General features: G+C 35.1%; 1 protein-coding gene across 1 annotated transcript in view; it reads left to right on the top strand.

Moving 5' to 3' along the window:
* The window catches only part of LOC129765671 (uncharacterized), an 89,979-nt gene that overhangs the window by 5,800 nt on the left and 61,094 nt on the right, over nucleotides 1–23,085 (top strand). Inside the window, exons 2-3 of the mRNA XM_055766080.1 lie at nucleotides 2,777–2,941; nucleotides 8,422–8,525. Of these exons, the coding sequence (XP_055622055.1) occupies nucleotides 2,777–2,941; nucleotides 8,422–8,525 (269 nt within the window). The remainder of the gene's footprint in view (nucleotides 1–2,776; nucleotides 2,942–8,421; nucleotides 8,526–23,085) is intronic.

The raw sequence follows: 23,085 nt of genomic DNA, 5'->3' as shown, positions 1-23,085 counted from the left end.
GGGATTGGCCATCGTACCTTATGCTATAATCTACTTATTTAAAGTTTAGTACACGTTGCACGCAGGCAACACACTAACGCTCACTTCTACACTCTATTGGTTTTGAGTTCGCTTGTTCGTAATCACAACTTCAACGCCATTAGTGTTTGAACATCTTTGTGGGAGTACCATAATGAAATGGTACGTATTCCGTTTGATAATTCTTGAATTCAAAACTATTGTACTTATAAATACGCGAATCGTTGGATAATCAAGAATCTAATTCCTCAGGAGTTATTACCGGAGAACTTCAAACTTCCCTACTTCAGAAGATTGTAGATTGACACTAGATTCAAATCCTTTGACTATTTGGGATTCGACCCAAATTCGAGTTTAAGCAAAGCTATATGTACAATAAATGTAAATTATGAAATCCGTAGCCCACCCAGGATGTTTATCGTCATTGTTAGATTAGGAGTAAAAGTCCTGAATGTAAATGTAAGCCTGTAATCAAGCAAACCATTTGTCATGACAATTGTCATGCGAAAATGCGAAAACAGAATAGAAACTGAGAGAGGTTGGCGTCGACATCATGCCTCATACCGTATGTTTCTATTCTGTTTTCGCATTTACGCATGACAATTGTCATGACAAATGGTTTGCTTGCCTGTAATCGTTCATTTTATTTCATTAAGATTTCCCGTTAACGTGTTCCGAGGTAAATGTGCAAAGTTTTCTTAGGTGATTCTTTGTTTCCCAGATGGCCGTGTCGGTCTGGTGGATTGTTTGTTGAGCATTGCCTGTGATGAGAAAACCCTGTAGTGGTTTTCCGTCACATTCGGAGTGATTTTCGGTTGTTGGTAATTTTCCTGGAGTTCTCTACGCATGTCTTCTGTCAGCCTTCGCGAACTTGAATTGATACAGCTCGACCGTTCTCCAATCCTTGTAAAAGGACACAGATTGGGTCTGTGTGTCAGGCCTCTAGCTGGGCCACGAACGCGGCGATCAGTCCCTAAAAGAGGTGGCGCTTAAGCCAGTCGTTTAAGAGAGAACGGGTGGGAAAGCTAAGCCTTTAGCTTTCTTCGAGCTGACCGTAGGTTCCGGGTTGTCTTTGGAAACCCGGTCCGCTACAAGATAAATAGAAAAAAAATGACATTTTGAAGATCGATTCTTTGGCACCGATTCAATCAGTGAATCGATCCGAGAAGATCGATCTTAATTTAGTTGAAGCAATCAAGTTTAATATGAATTTCTGAGATAAAACTTATAATGACACATTGAATCCACTAATTCAGATGTTTCGCTAATATATTCTATACTAAATTTTCACAGCTTTCAAATGGAAGCATGGAAGAATCGACTTACGTAGCGTACTTTTTAATGAAGAGCCAGTCGAGGCAACAGAGTCCGAAAGAAAAAAAAAAGTTCTACAACTCTGTCATTGTTGAAATAAAAACATATGGGTACAAGGATCTTTTTCCACAAATATGATCGTCTATCTTCTCCTGAGAGATTCTGGATAAATTTATTTTTTTCATGTGAGAGTATTTTCTGACTTTAAGAATCAAAAATTAAAAATATACGTATAACAACGAATAAAACAATTTTTATTCGACTCGATTTCATACAGGATTCGATTATATACAGTGAAAAGAAATCCGAGAATCGAGTCCACCCTGTATATGTATATTTTGCGAATTTTCCGCGGTCAAAAATCTCTGGTCACGTCTTTCTTTTAGAAGGAAGGATCTTTATAGTGATCAAACACTTTAAATATTTATAAACCAATAATGTTTTTTCGCATAGAAACAACAATGCAATATTCCTACAAAAAGCGAAGAGAAACTTTTCATTCTCTCCAAATTTTGCTCTCGTATCGGGAAAATGCCCTCGTGCGAACGAACAAAATATGACAGCATCAGATATTGCTTATATTGAAAATAGCAAGAAGATTGAATTTGGCCGTTAGAGAAATTGATACATGACCTACACCATTTACGTTAGCTCAGTTCACATGATGTTCCTATTCTCATCATCCACATACAACAGCACACTGCAGATATCCTTTGATGCTATCCATGATTGTTTTTATTCCTTTCTGTTTTTATTTATGCTTTCGACAGGGAACACGCTATCTAGCTACAGATAGTTGCGAGTTGGGAAGGATTGCGGACTTTGGAAGGAAAATCGTGTCGGATTTGCTCGATGTTTTTAACGTGTTTCACTTTCTATCTGATTTAGGGAGATTTTTCTTGCCTTTTGGATAACTCATTGGGGCCACTAAAGTGTCGAAAAGCTTTGCTAGAATGTTGCCTAATTAGGAGAACAATTATAATATATAAGTTACGGACAGGTGTGTCAGAGAACCCTACAATAGATTATCAACAGCAGCTGCATTGCCGCCACCCATGGCGGTATCAAATTCGAACGGCATAATTGCCGCCAACAGATAAGCGCGCGAGGTGCAGATTCAGCGATCCCGGAGACTGGAAATGGGAACATAAACATCTCGACAGCATCGGTTCGCATCATCGGATAAACATAAACAACGGACGGACAACAACAACGGCATGGAATGCTGACGAAGTGTTTTGTGATTAATAAAAGCTTTTGGAAAATAAAATCTAGTTAGTTCTAGTTAGGACCTGGCGCAGTCAAGTGTTAGTTTTTTAAAAAAAACCCGAACGTTGCCCAGCAACTATAACTGGCGCGTGTCGGTAGTTGGTGTTAAAAGTTGTGTTTCCAGCGTTGCAGCTATTTTCGGCGGATTACCGAAAATTTGTGGAACAATAACAAGGCACCCGAGCCACGCTCTATCAGCCACCGCGACGACAGCATATCGCCAAAGTGAGCAGTGATTTCGTTGGAGCTATTTTCGGCGGCTTACCGAAAATTTGCTGGACAACAACGAAGCATCCGAGCTACGCTCTATCAGCCACCGAGACGACAGCATATCGTCAAGGTGAGCAGTAATTTGTAAGTCATTTATTAAGATTAGCTTATGTAAAAGTGCTAGTGTTAAGTTTTCTCCCAACCGAGTGAAAATTGGTTGTATTTTTTTTTGTGCAGAAATAATTGATTACTGATTGATTGATTTAGAGTGTTAGTTATTATTACCGAATTGTGTGAATTTTATCAATTTTCGAAGAAAAATGTTGCAGTTAATGTAATTAGTTGTGATTATTTTATTCAACGATTTTTTTGTGAACTTCGAGAATTATAACTAATCAATTCAAATTTTCCGGTGAATTTCGTGAACGGCATTAATTTTTTTTTAGTTGCTGAATGAAACATTATCTTTTTTTTTAAAAAAAGTGAATTCAATTAAATTTCCCTTGGTGAAAAAGTTTTATTCATTCTGAAATAAACCACATACGGTCTGTTTTTTTTTGTGTTGTTATTCAATAAAAGAAATTCAGTGGATTCCTCGAAGTTTTTTTTTTCGTTTGCTTTTACTCACCAGTGCATTGAATAGTGGGAATTTATCAATTTTGTTCTCCGCACGCAAACGTTCCAAAGCATTATTTGTACTGATATAAACAAAACTCCAATTTTGAAAAATGGATCCTTACCAGCTCCAACAACGTGTAGCTGAATTAGAAGCCGCGGTTCAGGACCGGGATGACCACATCCAGCAGCTTGAAATAGAAGCAGCAGGTGCCGCTCACGCTGTGCAAGCTGCTCGCGTAGGTCAAGCAGCAGCAGCAGCAGTACCTAACATTAATCAAGAATTATCTCCAGTGGAGAGGATTTTGAAATCCTTACAGACTCCACAGATAATTAGGGATTTGCCATGCTTTGATGGCAACCCAGTTAAACTTCATAGCTTTATTAAAGCAATTGATAATCTTATTCCTCTACTTGAAGCCGCTAGGAATATCCCCGTGTATAGGACCTGGAAAAAAAAAATATCATAAAAACTATTATAATATCAAACTTACTTCCTCGAACAACATTCTAATGTTTTTTTTATTTTATAGGCGACGATAATCATGGACATCAAGCTAATTTTATATCTTGTATTTTGTAGTAGCCCACTATGCGCAACCAAGATGGTTATCACGGATCTTAGCAACAATCCCGGATTGCTCATATTGGTAACAGGAAATAGCTTTTTAAAAGACGGCGATCACAAAATCTATCATATGATAGACTTAGAGGACTTTCGGCCAAGTTTCGATAAACTGCAAGTCATTATCGATGGACTCGCCTCGTTTAAAGACTATTCAGAACTTACGAATATTTTAAAAACTAAATTTAGTAATATTCAAAGTCTCTATTTCGGCCTTCTCCCAAGAAAACGTACCAAAAGAGGGTTACTAAATTTTGTAGGAACAGGAATAAAGGAAATCACAGGAAATATGAATCACGAGGACTTCATTGAAATCTCTAACGATTTGAATAAACTGAAATTCAACAACCCAGAATTAATCACAGAAAACAACAGGCAAATAAAAATCAATTTAAGGATGCAAGATAGAATAAACGACATTATAAAGCAATTGAAATATCAGCAGGCATTGATAACAAAAAATTTAGTAGGGAGTAGAAACGAAACAGGCTACAGTAGGGATTTGAAAGTACTCAAAGAAGTGCTCAATATCAATGTAAACCTCGATCATTTAAAATTCCATATTGAATGCATCATAGAATCGATTCATTTAGCAAAACAAAAAATAATATCAAAACACATTTTATATCCAGATGAATTAGAATTTGCTTTAGAAAAATTAGAAGAAAAGGGAGTTGCTATCAACAACTATGAACAAATTTATGATTTTCTAAATATCATCGCTTATTTTAATCAGTCAAAATTAACATTTGTTATAGAAATTCCAGTAATTGAAAAAGAACCTTATAGTTCTTTAATTTTAGAAACAATACCAAGAGATCACAAGACACTTAAGTTACCATCGAAGATTGCCATCATCAGCACAGGAAAGACATATTTCATCACGAAGGAATGCGAACAAGTCGAAGGAAACAAAATCTGTACTAAAAATAGCGTTTTGGACTTCAGCAAAGATAATTGCTTTTCGAAACTTCTACGTGGATTACCAGGTAACTGCACTTTTGAATCATGCAGCACGGACAATGTGATTAAATCCATAACAGATAATCATGTACTAATCAAACAAGAAACTTATTCACATGTGACATCCACCTGCGGAATTACTGGAAGAAACCTAACAGGAACGGCCTTTATCGAGTATCATAACTGTTCCATTCAAATAAACGACACTAAGTTCTCAAGCCTAGAAATTACGGAGAAAAATCAGCCATTCGTTTTACCTCTCCAAGGATTGCAAATTTCCGTACAAAAATTCGAAAAAACGAAAACGATAGATGACCTGCAAAATGAAAATAGACATTTTTTAGAAGATATAACACAATTTGTTTATTGAAAAACAATAATCTCAGAATCAGGATATTTACACAAAAATCCTCAAATAATAATCAGGAGCCACAACTCGATATGGAACTATTGAGTCAAACGCATCGGGACGTTGCGTCTCCAAGGGGGGGAGTAGTTACGGACAGGTGTGTCAGAGAACCCTACAATAGATTATCAACAGCAGCTGCATTGCCGCCACCCATGGCGGTATCAAATTCGAACGGCATAATTGCCGCATAAACAACGGACGGACAACAACAACGGCATGGAATGCTGACGAAGTGTTTTGTGATTAATAAAAGCTTTTGGAAAATAAAATCTAGTTAGTTCTAGTTAGGACCTGGCGCAGTCAAGTCAAGTTTTTTAAAAAAACCCGAACGTTGCCCAGCAACTATAACTTATATATATATATATATATATATATATATATATATATATATATATATATATATCTATATATATATATATATATATATATATATATATATATATATATATATATATATATCTATATATATATATATATATATATATATATATATAAACTAGCTGACCAGGCAAACGTTGTTCTGCCAAATAAATTATTTCTAGTGAATATTTTGGGTGTTGAATAAAACACACTAATGTATTGTAAGTGTGTTTGAATTTTTTAACGATCTTTAAAATAAATCGAATGTGACCGATTAAAAAAACGAATTAAATGATTTGAACGAAATATTATATGATGTTTCTTGGTGTATTTCATTAACGTAACTGACATGTTTGATCTCTTAAAAGTTAAACGTCAACTGAAAAAAAAATAAAATAAGTTTGTCGTAATGTAGAACAATTGAAATATAGAAAATCAATATTTATTGCTGTCTCCTTGTTAGAAAATACGTGCATGTGATTTTCAACATGGCTTAGTTTATAACAGCTTGGTCTCGTTCATAAATTGAAAAACAACGATACGCCAGCTAACTTCAATGGAGCTGATTAATCGGCCTGTTTGGAATTGCGTTATTTTATCGTTGTCATTCAATCGAGGAATATTCACATCGGTAATCTAAGTTTGAAACACAGCCATATTGCTTCCTTTATTCATGGATGTTTTTATTACTCTTCACCGATTTGTAGAACTCAATATTCATATATGCATATGAGTGATCGGATTTTACAATTCGATCGAAATCGACTTTTACACTCTTAAATTCGTTCGCCTTGTCGCGAAACAATGGTTAAAATAAGTCATCCGTATTTGTGGTTCAATTTACTCTCTATCTGATCGGCATAATTCCGGAAATAATTCTAAATTGTTGAGATTTTAATGAAAATTATTATTCGATTTCGTTTGGATGCTAAATTTGTTTTGAATGTGTTTGAATGCTAAATTTTGCGTGTTTATTCCACCCGAAAAATCATTACTATTTTTGCTTCATAGAAATGGAACATGGAGCCCAATGTTGTTTACGTCGAATTGCGTGGCAAGGTTGTCTCATTTGCTCAACTCGATTGGACTTGAGCTTGAACAGAATGCAAAATTGCGCTTTTTCCATTCAACAGAATACAACCAACAATATGTGGGGACGAATACGATCGAATTTCATTTTGTGTTTGAATACACGCGCAATGTCATGACAATGCATTGCGCTTTGGCCTGGCTATAACTAAAGCTGTGTCGGCGTTGCTCATGATAGTGTCTCGCAAGTGAATGTATTATTCCTCGCACCGCTTTTTTTGATTGTGTACTAAGAATTGCAGTCGTTCAATCTCTACCTTCGCGTATATGTCGACCATAAATTGTTGGCACAGCTTACGATATCTTGAATTGGCGTTTCTTGACCATGTCAAATCATGATATGATAAACATAAAAATCCTTCGAGCGCGCCCTCTGTTTCGTCGCATGTTCATAAATATTAAATCGAAATGAGAAATGATGTTCATAATGAATTAAGTATCTGTGACGGGGTCTCGTTGGTCTAATGTTTATGCAAGAGATTTTTCGTTAAAGAAACCCTTCTGACTTGCACTGTAGTCACGCGTATTTTAGAGCTTGCCACTCCAGAATACATTCATGGTGTATTGTTCGTCATAGAAATCTCAACTATTTACTAATAAAAATGACGCAAGTAGTACTACGTTGAGAAGGCAAACCTTGGGAACGTTAGTGCCATTGAAGGAGAGCATAGCGAGGATCGTATGAACGGTGTGTGTCAACGATGAATTCCAGATTATTGTTTTTTCTTCACATTAAATTTCTCGTGTCACCGTGCTATCATGATTCCAGCAGCGCTTGTGCTTTGGATCTACACACGTGCTCTCCAGCTGATGTTTTATCAGGGTTGATGGCAATAGCGTGATTGTCATTTTGAAGTCCGAGCAAATGTGATTTGAAGAATTTCGATAACTCATTGTGCTCATTCAAAAAGGGTTCCAGCTCGTCGGAGATGCTCCCTGCTTTAGATGAATTGATGTTACTTGTGTATTTGTAGATGGATGTTCAATGAAGCGGGCGTTACGCCATCAGTCATTGAACAACTTAAATGAATTCGTTCTGTTGAAAAAACGAACAACGTTTAAATTATTAGAATATTTTTGACACAAAAATAATAAATTCGCAATTGAAAATAGGAAATTGGGGTCAAAATTTAAGGTTATATGTATGGTATGAAGTCAAATTTTTGAATTTTTGGTGTAAATTTCATATATATATATATATATATATATATATATATATATATATATATATATATATATATATATATATATTGAAGGACGTATAAATGAAATTTACACCAAAAGAATCTAATCTTATAATTTTCACTCGATAGTACCAAAAATTGGGAGAATTTAAGTTACTCCTTTTTGCATTCCCTACATCTATTCTAATGAATTTTTACTTCGCTTCTCGCTGCCGTCCCTTCCTTTTAGGTATGTACCCCACTCTGCTCCACCGTCGGCACGCGAGCGAAAAAGTGGGAATGAAAGTCCACACCATATCAAGAGGAAACGGAGCTCAGCCAACCAACCAATCTTTTCATTAATTCAATTACACTTGCCCACACAGAAAAAAAAACATCTACACTCCGGTTTCCAGCATCCCGGTGGCCGCAGACACTGAGCGAGCTGCTCTCGTTTCCGGATGTTTTCATTCGGGAAAGGGTTAGAGAGGTAAGTTTTTATTTCGGAAGCGACCACTGCTTCTCAATCGAGGGATGCTGGGAGAGGGGATACACATACAGCTGGAAGATTAGGGAAATGAAAAATATTTTGGAAGTAAATTTATTCACTGTTTATTCAGCGTGGAATGGTAACTCTTCCGGTTCCATCTTTTTTGGGGGTCTCCCATTGGCTTCTCAATGTTTTTAGTTTGAACTGGTCGGTCTATTTTTCGTCAAATCGTTGAAATTTGATTTGCAGCAAAAACTTCGGATTATTTGTGCTATTAATAACATAAATGTGAAACCCTCATAACAACTCCTTCTTCTGTGCGGACCAACTGAACAATAGAATGAAAGGATTAAAAACCTGAAATTTTATTGTGATGTGTCAATGGACGTCTTATTCATCGAGGAAAACAAATATGCCTTGAATTTCAATTCATTTTCATTAAATTTGTTATGAATAAATCTCCGATGGAAACAATGGTTGGCAACGAAAACATAAATAATCAAATTGAAATCAACTATTCAATGAGCTAACGTTGTTCGTTCGACTTTTCTGCTGTACAAAATAAAAATTCCCCAACACCACTGGTCGAGCACATCTGACACAGCGTTTAAACCGTTTAAAAAACGGTCGCAAAACAAATTCTTCACGTCTTGAACAAAAAGTTCCCATTCGTTGTTTTATTCCCCAAATCAGACAATATTGTGAATCTGTAGCAAACGCGCCAAAATAACAAACTGGATGGCCGGTGGGAAAGTCTTTTCCCGTCCCCTCTCCGGCAACCATTCTTTAGTCGTTCAGTGCGGAAAAGTGTGAGAAAACTTTTCCCGGCCCATAACTTCACCAATAAAACTGCTAAGCGCTGCTTTTGCCGCTACCGTAGCCGTTGTTATTTTGCTGAGAGTTTATCCTACCTAATGTCTTCGTCCCCCACTTTTTCGCCACAGAAGAGTTTGCTCAGATTGCAGGCCCAGAAGACGAGTCTTCCGTGGCTTAGATCAGATTTGATTGGAGAACAACATTAGTTCACCAGCTAGCCAGTTAGCCAGTCGGGCAGCCTTGGACAGTGGTGAATTAAATTTGCTTCAATTGAATTTAATGGAATTTCTACTCTTTAGCAAATTCGGTTGAAAGGCAGCCGGTTTCATGAACAGAGATAGCTACCGTCCAACTCTTCTAAGGTGCCTGTTGGAAGCTTCGTTCTGCTCTGTCTGGTGAAGCTAGGGAAGAAAATTAATTGAAAATTTATTTAGTTACTAGCCACTGTATTATTGTGCATGCAATGGTTTGGATTTGTGTGGGAAGAATGGGGAAAAGCTAGTTAGGAAGCTAACCTTGTTTGGGATAACAGAGAATAAAACTGTGTCTGTAGTGTAGAGGTTGTCTCAAGGAAAAAGCTACAAATCTTGCAATTTAATTTACACTTTTGTTCAGCACTTAGCTTTACTCGGACTTCTCTGGTGAATTCATGAGAAACATTCGATGTTTATATTAGAAAATCTCTATAGGTGGCGCAGTTATATTAGATAACTTTAGAAGTACAAACAAATCGAACCGAAATAATGTAGAGAAATATTCAAGCAACACATTTTATGAATATTATAAAAGTGCTAGTCGTAAATGCATTCAAACGTAAAGCCATGAATAATAAACCGATCGGTTGAAATTAGTTTTGGAAACATTTGAAAAAAAAAAAAGATTCTAAAAATAGTTTATTGTGTTCGACGGGTTGAAATAACGATCAAATTAAATATTAGCTGATAAATTTAACGGCTATTCCGTAAATAGTATTCAACTGATAAACTAATGCATTGTAGAAATCAATAAACCTAAGGAATTAATACACTCTTAAGGAGTATATTATTTGTAGGATGGATTACTCGCTATTCATCACTTTTACTGAAATTGAAAATTTGTTATTTGTTGCTCAAATTGGCTGACATCGTCAATATCTAAGACAGAATAATGATGAAATCACGTCATTCCCCTGCAAAAGTTCAAACCAACACGCAAAGTAAAAGTAGAGAGAACATATGACGCTAAATATTTCATGACATATAAGGTGAATTCCCATTTAGAGAAAACCTTTGACCAATCGGGAATTGAATCCAATTCAGAAAGGGCCTGGCCGGGTAAGGGAGTAGAAACCAAATCACCAAATGTGTAGCGAATATTGTATAGGATATTAAATAAAGAATTTTGGCGGTTTCATTAAACCCCTATGTGGTTTAACATAGGATCTATAGTGAAAAACGTACTTTTCGTCCTCAAAAGCTTCGAGATAAAAATTAAAAAAAAAAAACTGAATGTGCATCTCACTACGGTGTATGTAGAAAAAATATAAAAAAATTTCATCAAATATTTAAGTACTAAAAAAATATTGAAATTTAGAAAATTTTCCTTTGGGATTTAGAGATTCAGTACTACTCTAATTCATATTTGAATGTGCTCCTACGGCTTTTCTAGATATGCGTGACTTTTTTCAGTGCGCAGTACAAAAAAATATTTTTTTATATTTCCAAAGGGTCTGGCTGGGTAAATGAGTAAAAAGTCCCTCCAAACCAAATCACCAGCTGTATGGAAAATATTGTATAGGGTAATAAATAAAACATTTTGGCATTAGTACCATATATTTGAGTCCTTATATGGTACACCATAAGATCTATGGTGAAAAATGAATTTCCGTTGTTTTCACACCATTCTCAATAGCTTTGAGACAATTTATTCTTAGAAAAAATGCTGAAAGTACATCTTACTAAGGTATATCATAAATATCTTTTTCATCAATAAATCTAATAATAAAAAAAATGAAATACGCAGTGCAAAAAACATTCCATGTTTTCTGGCATTTCGAAATTTTGAAAAAAAAATATAACTTTGAGACCCACTTCTACTCATTTTTTTTTAAATGCGTTCGTATGTGTCTTTCTTTCTACATGTGGCGTATTTTTTTCAACATTTTTAAGAGCATTGCGAGACACAAATATAATTTTCTTCATTATTATTTTTATTTTCTTGAAATCGATTATTTTATTGTATTCGTAGTTTTCGATTGTAAGATTAAAATAAAAAAATAATAATAATTTGAATTTTTTAAGTGTTGTTCTCATTAATCCGAATGATCTTTCCACATAGACTTTATTTTTTCTCACAGAGCACTATCGTACTGCTGACTCCTATGAATTTGGTAAACCATCTAAATCCAATGTAAAGATAATCTCATATATTTTAAGATACGAGAAAAAAATCTTCGTACAGCGCAATGCTCTCAAAATACCGACAAAATTTAGGCATATGAAAAACAAAATTTAAATAAATATATAGTAAAGCAGTTCTGGGTCTCTAAATTCTAAAAAATGCCAAAGTCCAAATTTGTTTTTACACATTCAACGCAAATTCAAGAAAAAAATTGCTACATGTGGAAAAAAATAACACAAACGAACGCATCTGAATAAAAATTCGAGCCAAAGTGAGTCTCAAAGCATTTTTTTTTCAAAATTTCGAAATGCCTAAACATATAGGGTAGAAGTACCTATCACCGCAATAGTACCGCACCACAATTATGGTAATACGAGTGCGTTCTTTATTAGCTTAGAAAGCATAAATTAATTTTAAAGGTGCTAATACGATTTTAAACATCAGAAATCTCTTCTTTATCGCTATAGATACATGATTCCATGCGAAACATTGTTCTTTTGTTGAAAAATCTACTTTGAAAATAGTGTGTCCCATTGATGCTTGCTTCTTAGCATTTTGCTAAGGAATATGTGATCAAAATAATGAGATTTTCATACTGTGAAGCGGCTGTTTTGATGCAAATACAGTGTAGACGCATACATTACAACCTTCTTGTTGTTGTGATTCGACCAATTTACACGATTTTATCGAAATAAACTTGTATTTTTGTATTACTATAATTGGTACAATTTGACATCTTCGTGCCAATTGTCGCAATATCGGAAGCTGCCCTGTTCCTATCATGGTTGAACGAAATCGCTGCAAAATTGAAAAGAAGAGCTGAAAAGCAGATCTGCTATGTTCCTATTATGGTTTTACGTTGTTATGTTATGATTGTAAACGCTCAGTAGTGTTGTGAAATAGCACTATGCGTGTCCGACCGAAGCATATTTGTTTAATCCACTCTGTTGATACTTAAAACTTAGATTAATGGGTTAATATCCTTCGTTCAGTTCCTGGAGAGAAGCGAAAACTGCGTCAAAACCCTCACTTCAGAGAGAGGTTTATCAACGAGGAGCAGGCAGTTATTTTCCGACCGGGAAGCACTCTACAACCGTCTATTCTAGAGATGAAACGAATATTCGGTAACTATCGGTATCCTGCCTATCCGGCCAACATTTGGTAGAAGAAACAATAATTTCTCATTAACAGAAGATAAATCACAACCGGAACTTGTAATGGTTGTTATTTTTTTTTTAATTGCAGTTCATTAAGTTTACCCTCCCTCAGATTCTTTTCTGAAGTTCTTAGTTGTTTAATCTTGAATATAAATAATTGGTTGATGTTCTTTGCATATTGAAACTATGTGGCACAAAATCCATGGTTATCGTAGGAGAAAGTCAATGGAGATAATTGTTCAAAGCAAAAGAAAAAAAAATAAGCAAAAATTTCCGAACAATGGATAATAATTAATGAGCCTTGTACAGAATTTATTGGAATTTTCCAAGCCGCCTTCTGATTTGGGGAATAATCGCATTATTAATTGATTATTCATTAGAAAAAGGGAAATTTTTCATTCTATCAAAACTTTTTCCTGTAGTAAAATAACCTACAGGAGCCTTCTTGGAATCAAATGAATGCTGATTGATAAGGATAATTGGAATAACTATTGACATGGGTAATAAAACGCTATGATGAAAAAAATTTTTTTTTTCTTTCCAATAATGTTGTTCTCTACACCTGCACACAAAAAGACATTCAAGTGTTACATCTCAAAACTCAAAATGAAGCTTCAAATGATGTGTATCCCATCTTCATGCGTTGGTTTTTCACGAAGTTACAGCATTTCTAAAACCTCTCAAAAATTCCGACTATTAACACTTTTCCCATGTTACACCGCTTATTACCATAATAGGTACACTTATTACGAAACTTCAGGAACACTATTACCATAATGGGTACATGGAAGTGACATTTTCAAACATGTTTTTTACACAATTTAGTCGATTAATCATTAAAATATCAGTGAGAATCTTCAAGAACAGAGCTCAAACTGCTAGAAATGAATTCAACTGAATTCAAATAGAGTATTTATTCGGAAATCCCTGAAAGTTGATGACATATTTCCTCCATAATTGGTACACTTACCCTATATATTTTTTTTTATACCGCGAAAAACACTCTAAAAATTCAGAAAAAAAATCACATATACCTAAAATTGATGTAGGATGAAATATGAATCCAAACTAGAGTAGTACTGAATCTCAAAATAAAAAAAAATTATTTGAAATAAAAATAAAAATTAATTTAAATTTTTTTTTAGTATTTGATTTTTTTGATGAAAAAGTTATTTGAGACTATTGATCGATACACCTTAGTGAGATGTACTTTCAGTATTATTTTTTCATATTTTTGTCTCAAAGCTATTGAGAATGGTGTGAAAAAAACGAAAAGGTGCATTTTTCACCATAGATCCTATTGTGTACCATATAAGTACTCAAATATATAGTACTACTGACAAAATGTTTTATTTAGTACCCTACACAATATTTTCCATACAGCTGGTGATTTGGTTTGGGGGCACTTTTTACTCCCTTACCCGGCCAGGCCCTTACATTGACCGAGATTTTACAGGGGAATTACTGCCTTACTTAGACCCCCGATAACGGCCTGATAGTGCAAACGTTCATGTAGAAAATTTTGTATGTTGAAAATTTTGCAAATTTTCCTACTGGGTTGGTTCGTCTCAGAGAAAACAAATATCTGATCGATCAGGGATTGAACTCAATACTTATATCAGTATTAGCCGTGAATTTACAAAGGAATTCCCGCTTACGAGTGGAACGAGTTGCAGGAAACTGATAAGGGTTTGTTATTTTTTGGTAAACAAAATTAAAAATGACTCTATACTCGAATTTCAATTATCAAGTAAAAAAAAATCTTCATAAAAGTTTACATCACTTCGTTCAAATTTTCAATATCGATTTATACAGAGCAACTCCCCACCCAATTAACAGGCCGCTATTCCGACCCTCGATTTGGGTTTTTATCAAACGAGCAGACCAGTTTAGAATGTCCTTGTCTCATGATTAATAAACCATGTCATGGTTGTCCGTTTTTTTTTTTTAATTAATGCGTTATTTTGTTGGATTACTCAAACATCACATCAATCATCATTTTAATGCAAACACAGCAGCAATTGATTCCAGAGTATGATGCCCTCCTGACTTTTTATCCTTCGGAAACTTCGATATAACGTACATTTCGCTTTCGAAATTGTGCGTTGCATCGAATTTTACGTTATATCGAAGCACAGTAAGGAACTCAGAAACATAGCTCATATTACTTTATTATGTTGCTGTTTGGGTGGAGTTAGTAAATAATGATGAAAAATCCAACTGGAAGATGAAGCCAACACTTTATGATGATTTCCTTCATACTGTTTATTGAGGTTAAGTAGATAAAATGACCACTTGATTATTGAAAAAAAAACATTTTCCTGGTAACAGTGCCCTTGCTCCGATGTATGGGAGACTTGTTGGTAGTTGTATGGACTATTCAGATAATTATCGTTCCGAATTTAAAAAAAAAAAATTTGAGAAATATTTCTTTCAATTTTTAAAATAATATTTTTCAGCGTGATTTTTATAATTTTTTTTCTTTTTTTTATATTTTTTTATTAAAGATTAAAACATTTCTTATATTTCTTTCTCTGACTAAAATTATGTTGGTCTAAATGTTTTTAAGTTATTTTTTTTAAAGTTTACAAAACATAAAATTAAAAAAAATACAACTCAAAAACTTTTTTTCGGAACTACAGGATTTTGATCAGCCAATGAAATATAAGAAGTTGTTCAAGTTTTTATTAAAAAGGCAAATAATTTTTCAAAACAGAAAATAAATTGAAAAATTAAAATTCGTTTTTCTCGAAAATTAATTTTTTGAAATTCTGAACGAAAATTATATGAATAGTTTGTATAACTACTAAAAAGTCTCATATACCCTGTTACTGTTTTTTATTTTTTGTTTTGAGAATTTATGAAAATACGTTTTTGAGAAGAATAAATTTAAATTTTTTAAATACTTTTTAGGCGTGATTTAAAAAAAATGGATTTTTTAATGTAAACTTAAAAGTTTCGTACATTTTATTTTTTGACCTAAATTTTGTTGGTATTATAGGTTTTGAGTTAGAAATTTTTGAAAATAAAATTGAGAAAGAAAATTTTGTCCTTTTCAAAATGTAGTCTTGTAGTTTTGAAGATTTCAAGTATGCACAGTTACTCAAATGACTAATGTCTTTACACCCACAACGTTTCCTGCGATCTGAGATGGCGCTTCCAACACGTCGGCATGAAATTCATCCCAATGAGGTACATATGAGGTGGAGCAGTAGGCAGAGTATATTTGGTTTGGTAAACAAAATATGGTGTCGTTATTATTTGCATTCAATATGTAGTGTATATGGAAGAAACAAAACAATGTTTAAATAACTCACAATTTGATGATGTCATGAGCCAAAATGTTCATGAAATCTTGTAACTGATTGTTTTTAATAGATGATAATTGTATTGTGTGAGAGAACAGTCGCATTCTCAGTTCTCGGAAATAGCAGATTTTCCAATGAAATGTTACTCAATTTTAAACTATTTTTCTCAAATCACATACACCGGTACTGGGAGTCTTCAAAATATCATCATAAATATCAACCAGAAAATAACGAAAGTTTGTTTGTTGACACACAAAAATATCACTTTAATTCACCTTTTCCTACATTATTTCACAAATATCTACTGCAAACTGTCACATTATGCGCATATTCAGTGGGAACACCACGGAAAGGTCTGTTTTTAATTGATAAGAAACTTGGCGAAAAAAAACGTTTTCACATGGATGTGGAAGGCAATTGAAAGTAAACACAAATACCGACGTCACAATGTGAAGAGTAGCAATGGCAGCGCATGCTATCACGCACACTACGCTCACAAATTCTGCAGTCGGCTCCACCTAATAATTCATCATTTGAAAATGTGTAAGTTATATCGTGGGTACGTTATAACGAGGGTACGTTATATCGAAGTTCCCCTGTATAAAGCCCAACCTAAACCATCAAACTTCCACCTTCAAAATTTCCATTGGTTCCATCAACGTATGTATAACTTGCGTCATTTGTATTAGTAGTAGGGATAGTGGGGGTAATGTGGTCACGTGGGGTAAAATGGTCACCTGCTTGTTTGGTAGTATAACTATTGACTATTGACATCGTATTGATAGTCATCTTATGTTTGAAGAAGATCATGACTTTTGAGTCACTCTGTACTGCAGTAGAGCTGTAGCATATCAAGAAATAAATAGAAACGAAAAACACTCTTCGGCCGTAGTTTAGTGCGTTTCGAATTTAAGGAATTTCTAGTGAAATTTAGTTTATTTGACCTGATATTTGCGACAAATCAACAGTTTAGACGACTGTTCACATATTCTAGGGGAGGTGAATTTTGTTCAATTTCAGCGATTATTTCGCATTTTTCGCATTTCGTTGTTTGGGGACCAAAGTGGTCAGTGGAGGATTACTACTGACAATGTTCTGTTTTCAAAAGCTGATATACCTTATCACCTTCTGCTCCTAAAGGGGTCCCTTTTGTGGTTTTGACACAGGAAAATATGCCACCCCAACCAAAAAACATTATATGTTTCCTACTACGTTTTTGTACTTATGGGAAAATTTCAATTACGACTCTAGGTGAATAGGCCTAGCTCATTCCATACATGTACCTACTATTTCAATAATGATTTGAACAAATTTGGCCAAGAAAATACGCAAAAATCTACCTCTTCTAGCGTGATATGTGCAAGTGACTACTTTACCTACTCATTAAAAAAAGGTTCGATTTTTCAACCTTTTTTTCTAATAATGAAAAATGTACTATTTTAATTCTTCATGATAAAAATCGCTTACTATCTTGAACTACAATAAGTTGAGCTTCAATATTATTCGACGAACGTGAATTTTAGTGGTATGTGGACACAGGAAAGCCCGTGGCCGAGTGGTTAGCGTCCCACATTATCATGCCGGGGGTTCGGGTTCGATTCCTGTTCTGGCCGGGTGATTTTTCGTCAAAGAAATTTCGTCCGACTTGCACTGTGGTCACGCGTATTCTAGAGCTTGCCACTCCAGAATACATTAAAGGCGTGTTTTCCGGCATATAAATCTCAATTAAATAATACTAATAAAAAAACGCAAGTAATACCTACGTTGAGAAGGCCAAAGTTCCACTGGTGCCTTAGTACCATCCAAGAAGAAGAAGAAGGACACAGGAAATCGCCCCCAGTTCCCCTACGACGGTCGTTCAAAAAATAAGTTTCAGTGCTTCAGAAATCACGGAAAAATAAAGTTAGGACAAAAAACAAGGTGATTTTCGTAATCTACGTTTCATTTTCAATTTTTCTACATAATCGCTGTAACGTTCGAGGCATTTCTCATAGCGTGGCACGAGTTTTTCTATTCCGAGCGCGAAGTGCGTAGCGTCCAACTTTTTCAAGTACGATGTATCTGCGTCACGAATTTTCTTCAGATCTGGAGAATACGGTGGATGCGGAAGCAATTCGAAGCTCAATTCATGCCATTTTACAATCAATACATGAAATTAGGATTTTTCCATTTTTTTTTTCACAATAACAAAAGTTGCTTCACTCTCAATGCTGTAAATCACGAACCAATTGACCGATTGCTGTCAAATTTTGACACGTTTTCATTGAAAGATGGTGCTTTGTGATAGTCGAGTAGATTTTTGCAAGAGGCGCCATCTATGCGTCAACCTTATGAACTTTTCAGTCGAACTGTTAGAATATATATTTGATACGGAGAAGTAAATTTCAATTAATAATTCTTATTTTCATTGTGTGTTCAATTAACCAATCCATTGTCATTATCCCTTTCCAATAACGAAGCACAAAGTCGAAACAAATAACGTTTATTCGTTTGAGTGACAATTCGGGTGTGTTTTGGTCGATCCGTAACTAGTAATACATTACAACATTTAGACGATTTGAATAGCGCGATGATGTCAAAATCGGTGAATTTAAAACAAATCGTTACTATTAATAAGGCTATCATTTCTATTCTCAAAACATGTAATAGAAAATTGAAACAAACGTAAAATTAGATTTAAGCGATAAATATAGGGAGGGGTATAAGGAATGTCCACGCTTGTCTACGGAGGGGGAGGGGAGTGTCTAAAATCATGCTTTTATTGTCCACGTGTTATGTGGACAGCCCCTAATTACTCTTTAGCTTCACAAGTTCTTCTTCTCAGTACGATTGCACATTTTCTTTCCTTTTTCGTTAAAAATTTTGTTGATTGTGATTTTATTTCAAAACTGGTCTCGAACAAAATTACATGTTATTTGTATTGCTAAAAAACTGTGTTCTCAGTGAGATCCAAAAATATTTTCTTGCACTTTTTTCGACCAATTATTCCTCTCTTCCCATTATTTTCAATATTCGACTCGTTTCAATAATGCGATGAATATGTGTACCTATTTGTTCGATAATTATTTCGTCAATTACTCGAACCATGTGTCGCACTCGGTGTGAAAAAATACCCTCATTGGCGGTATTTTATCAAATCAAATTGCACCCACCGAATGACACCTCCAACGTCCGGATTCAGTCACGGCAGCTGTGGCCAAGCGTACGCAACCAGACATTCCGCTTATGCTGCAAAGCATATGTTTACTTCCGCACAAACACACTGACACTCTATTTATGGAATCTGTGGCATATTGCATTGCCCTGGTTCCGTGTTTAATTTTGGCAGCAGCATTCATTCAAACAGGTCCACAGCAGCCGGCGGTATGCGCCCAGTGGACAGTGGAAGTGGAACACCCAAAAACGGAACTTGGGTTGACTTGGCGCCGTGTCCGCTCTCGCCACTCGTTTATACATACGCAGCATCGGGCATCAACGTCACGGCAGCGTAGTGTAGTTTGGCGCGAATAAATTTGCAAATTAATTTATATGAAATACGTGTGATACTATTTCGTTTCGGATCACATGCCATCCCGCGTCGCATAAGGTGGCATAATTTATAATCCTGCAGAGAGCACCTCTGCTCAGAGCGCGCAATTACTCAATGAGTGTGACTTGCAGGTGTCCCGGAGCGCGATATTGTTTTGTTCAGCGACCCAAACGAGCCTCGACAGTAAACAATTCATCCATCATAACAGCAGCTGAAACCCCATGGAACGGTTTTCTTTTGTGCCCAATTTTCCCCGGCGAAGTGAATACTTGTCGTTAACGCGGTCATAAAATTTTCACTTTTTTCATCTGCCTAGAAGAGAAAAACAAATCATTACACATCCATCCATCAAACAATCCATCGAGAAACCAAATTCTGAAAGAGGGAGCAATTTGAGAGGGAGGGAGGACCCTGGTGTCGGTCAAATTCAAGTTTACAAAACATAAAATTAAAAAAAATACAACTCAAAAACTTTTTTTCGGAACTACAGGATTTTGATCAGCCAATGAAATATAAGAAGTTGTTCAAGTTTTTATTAAAAAGGCAAATAATTTTTCAAAACAGAAAATAAATTGAAAAATTAAAATTCGTTTTTCTCGAAAATTAATTTTTTGAAATTCTGAACGAAAATTATATGAATAGTTTGTATAACTACTAAAAAGTCTCATATACCCTGTTACTGTTTTTTATTTTTTGTTTTGAGAATTTATGAGAATACGTTTTTGAGAAGAATAAATTTAAATTTTTTAAATACTTTTTAGGCGTGATTTAAAAAAAATGGATTTTTTAATGTAAACTTAAAAGTTTCGTACATTTTATTTTTTGACCTAAATTTTGTTGGTATTATAGGTTTTGAGTTAGAAATTTTTGAAAATAAAATTGGGAAAGAAAATTTTGTCCTTTTCAAAATGTAGTCTTGTAGTTTTGAAGATTTCAAGTATGCACAGTTACTCAAATGACTAATGTCTTTACACCCACAACGTTTCCTGCGATCTGAGATGGCGCTTCCAACACGTCGGCATGAAATTCATCCCAATGAGGTACATATGAGGTGGAGCAGTAGGCAGAGTATATTTGGTTTGGTAAACAAAATATGGTGTCGTTATTATGTGCATTCAATATGTAGTGTATATGGAAGAAACAAAACAATGTTTAAATAACTCACAATTTGATGATGTCATGAGCCAAAATGTTCATGAAATCTTGTAACTGATTGTTTTTAATAGATGATAATTGTATTGTGTGAGAGAACAGTCGCATTCTCAGTTCTCGGAAATAGCAGATTTTCCAATGAAATGTTACTCAATTTTAAACTATTTTTCTCAAATCACATACACCGGTACTGGGAGTCTTCAAAATATCATCATAAATATCAACCAGAAAATAACGAAAGTTTGTTTGTTGACACACAAAAATATCACTTTAATTCACCTTTTCCTACATTATTTCACAAATATCTACTGCAAACTGTCACATTATGCGCATATTCAGTGGGAACACCACGGAAAGGTCTGTTTTTAATTGATAAGAAACTTGGCGAAAAAAAACGTTTTCACATGGATGTGGAAGGCAATTGAAAGTAAACACAAATACCGACGTCACAATGTGAAGAGTAGCAATGGCAGCGCATGCTATCACGCACACTACGCTCACAAATTCTGCAGTCGGCTCCACCTAATAATTCATCATTTGAAAATGTGTAAGTTATATCGTGGGTACGTTATAACGAGGGTACGTTATATCGAAGTTCCCCTGTATAAAGCCCAACCTAAACCATCAAACTTCCACCTTCAAAATTTCCATTGGTTCCATCAACGTATGTATAACTTGCGTCATTTGTATTAGTAGTAGGGATAGTGGGGGTAATGTGGTCACGTGGGGTAAAATGGTCACCTGCTTGTTTGGTAGTATAACTATTGACTATTGACATCGTATTGATAGTCATCTTATGTTTGAAGAAGATCATGACTTTTGAGTCACTCTGTACTGCAGTAGAGCTGTAGCATATCAAGAAATAAATAGAAACGAAAAACACTCTTCGGCCGTAGTTTAGTGCGTTTCGAATTTAAGGAATTTCTAGTGAAATTTAGTTTATTTGACCTGATATTTGCGACAAATCAACAGTTTAGACGACTGTTCACATATTCTAGGGGAGGTGAATTTTGTTCAATTTCAGCGATTATTTCGCATTTTTCGCATTTCGTTGTTTGGGGACCAAAGTGGTCAGTGGAGGATTACTACTGACAATGTTCTGTTTTCAAAAGCTGATATACCTTATCACCTTCTGCTCCTAAAGGGGTCCCTTTTGTGGTTTTGACACAGGAAAATATGCCACCCCAACCAAAAAACATTATATGTTTCCTACTACGTTTTTGTACTTATGGGAAAATTTCAATTACGACTCTAGGTGAATAGGCCTAGCTCATTCCATACATGTACCTACTATTTCAATAATGATTTGAACAAATTTGGCCAAGAAAATACGCAAAAATCTACCTCTTCTAGCGTGATATGTGCAAGTGACTACTTTACCTACTCATTAAAAAAAGGTTCGATTTTTCAACCTTTTTTTCTAATAATGAAAAATGTACTATTTTAATTCTTCATGATAAAAATCGCTTACTATCTTGAACTACAATAAGTTGAGCTTCAATATTATTCGACGAACGTGAATTTTAGTGGTATGTGGACACAGGAAAGCCCGTGGCCGAGTGGTTAGCGTCCCACATTATCATGCCGGGGGTTCGGGTTCGATTCCTGTTCTGGCCGGGTGATTTTTCGTCAAAGAAATTTCGTCCGACTTGCACTGTGGTCACGCGTATTCTAGAGCTTGCCACTCCAGAATACATTAAAGGCGTGTTTTCCGGCATATAAATCTCAATTAAATAATACTAATAAAAAAACGCAAGTAATACCTACGTTGAGAAGGCCAAAGTTCCACTGGTGCCTTAGTACCATCCAAGAAGAAGAAGAAGGACACAGGAAATCGCCCCCAGTTCCCCTACGACGGTCGTTCAAAAAATAAGTTTCAGTGCTTCAGAAATCACGGAAAAATAAAGTTAGGACAAAAAACAAGGTGATTTTCGTAATCTACGTTTCATTTTCAATTTTTCTACATAATCGCTGTAACGTTCGAGGCATTTCTCATAGCGTGGCACGAGTTTTTCTATTCCGAGCGCGAAGTGCGTAGCGTCCAACTTTTTCAAGTACGATGTATCTGCGTCACGAATTTTCTTCAGATCTGGAGAATACGGTGGATGCGGAAGCAATTCGAAGCTCAATTCATGCCATTTTACAATCAATACATGAAATTAGGATTTTTCCATTTTTTTTTCACAATAACAAAAGTTGCTTCACTCTCAATGCTGTAA

The sequence above is a fragment of the Toxorhynchites rutilus genome, chromosome 2, assembly GCF_029784135.1.
Source record: "Toxorhynchites rutilus septentrionalis strain SRP chromosome 2, ASM2978413v1, whole genome shotgun sequence".
In the NCBI taxonomy this organism is placed as follows: Eukaryota; Metazoa; Arthropoda; class Insecta; order Diptera; family Culicidae; genus Toxorhynchites; species Toxorhynchites rutilus.
The sequence above is the reverse complement of the archived record's forward strand: the minus strand, read 5'-3'. Positions and strand labels throughout refer to the sequence as shown.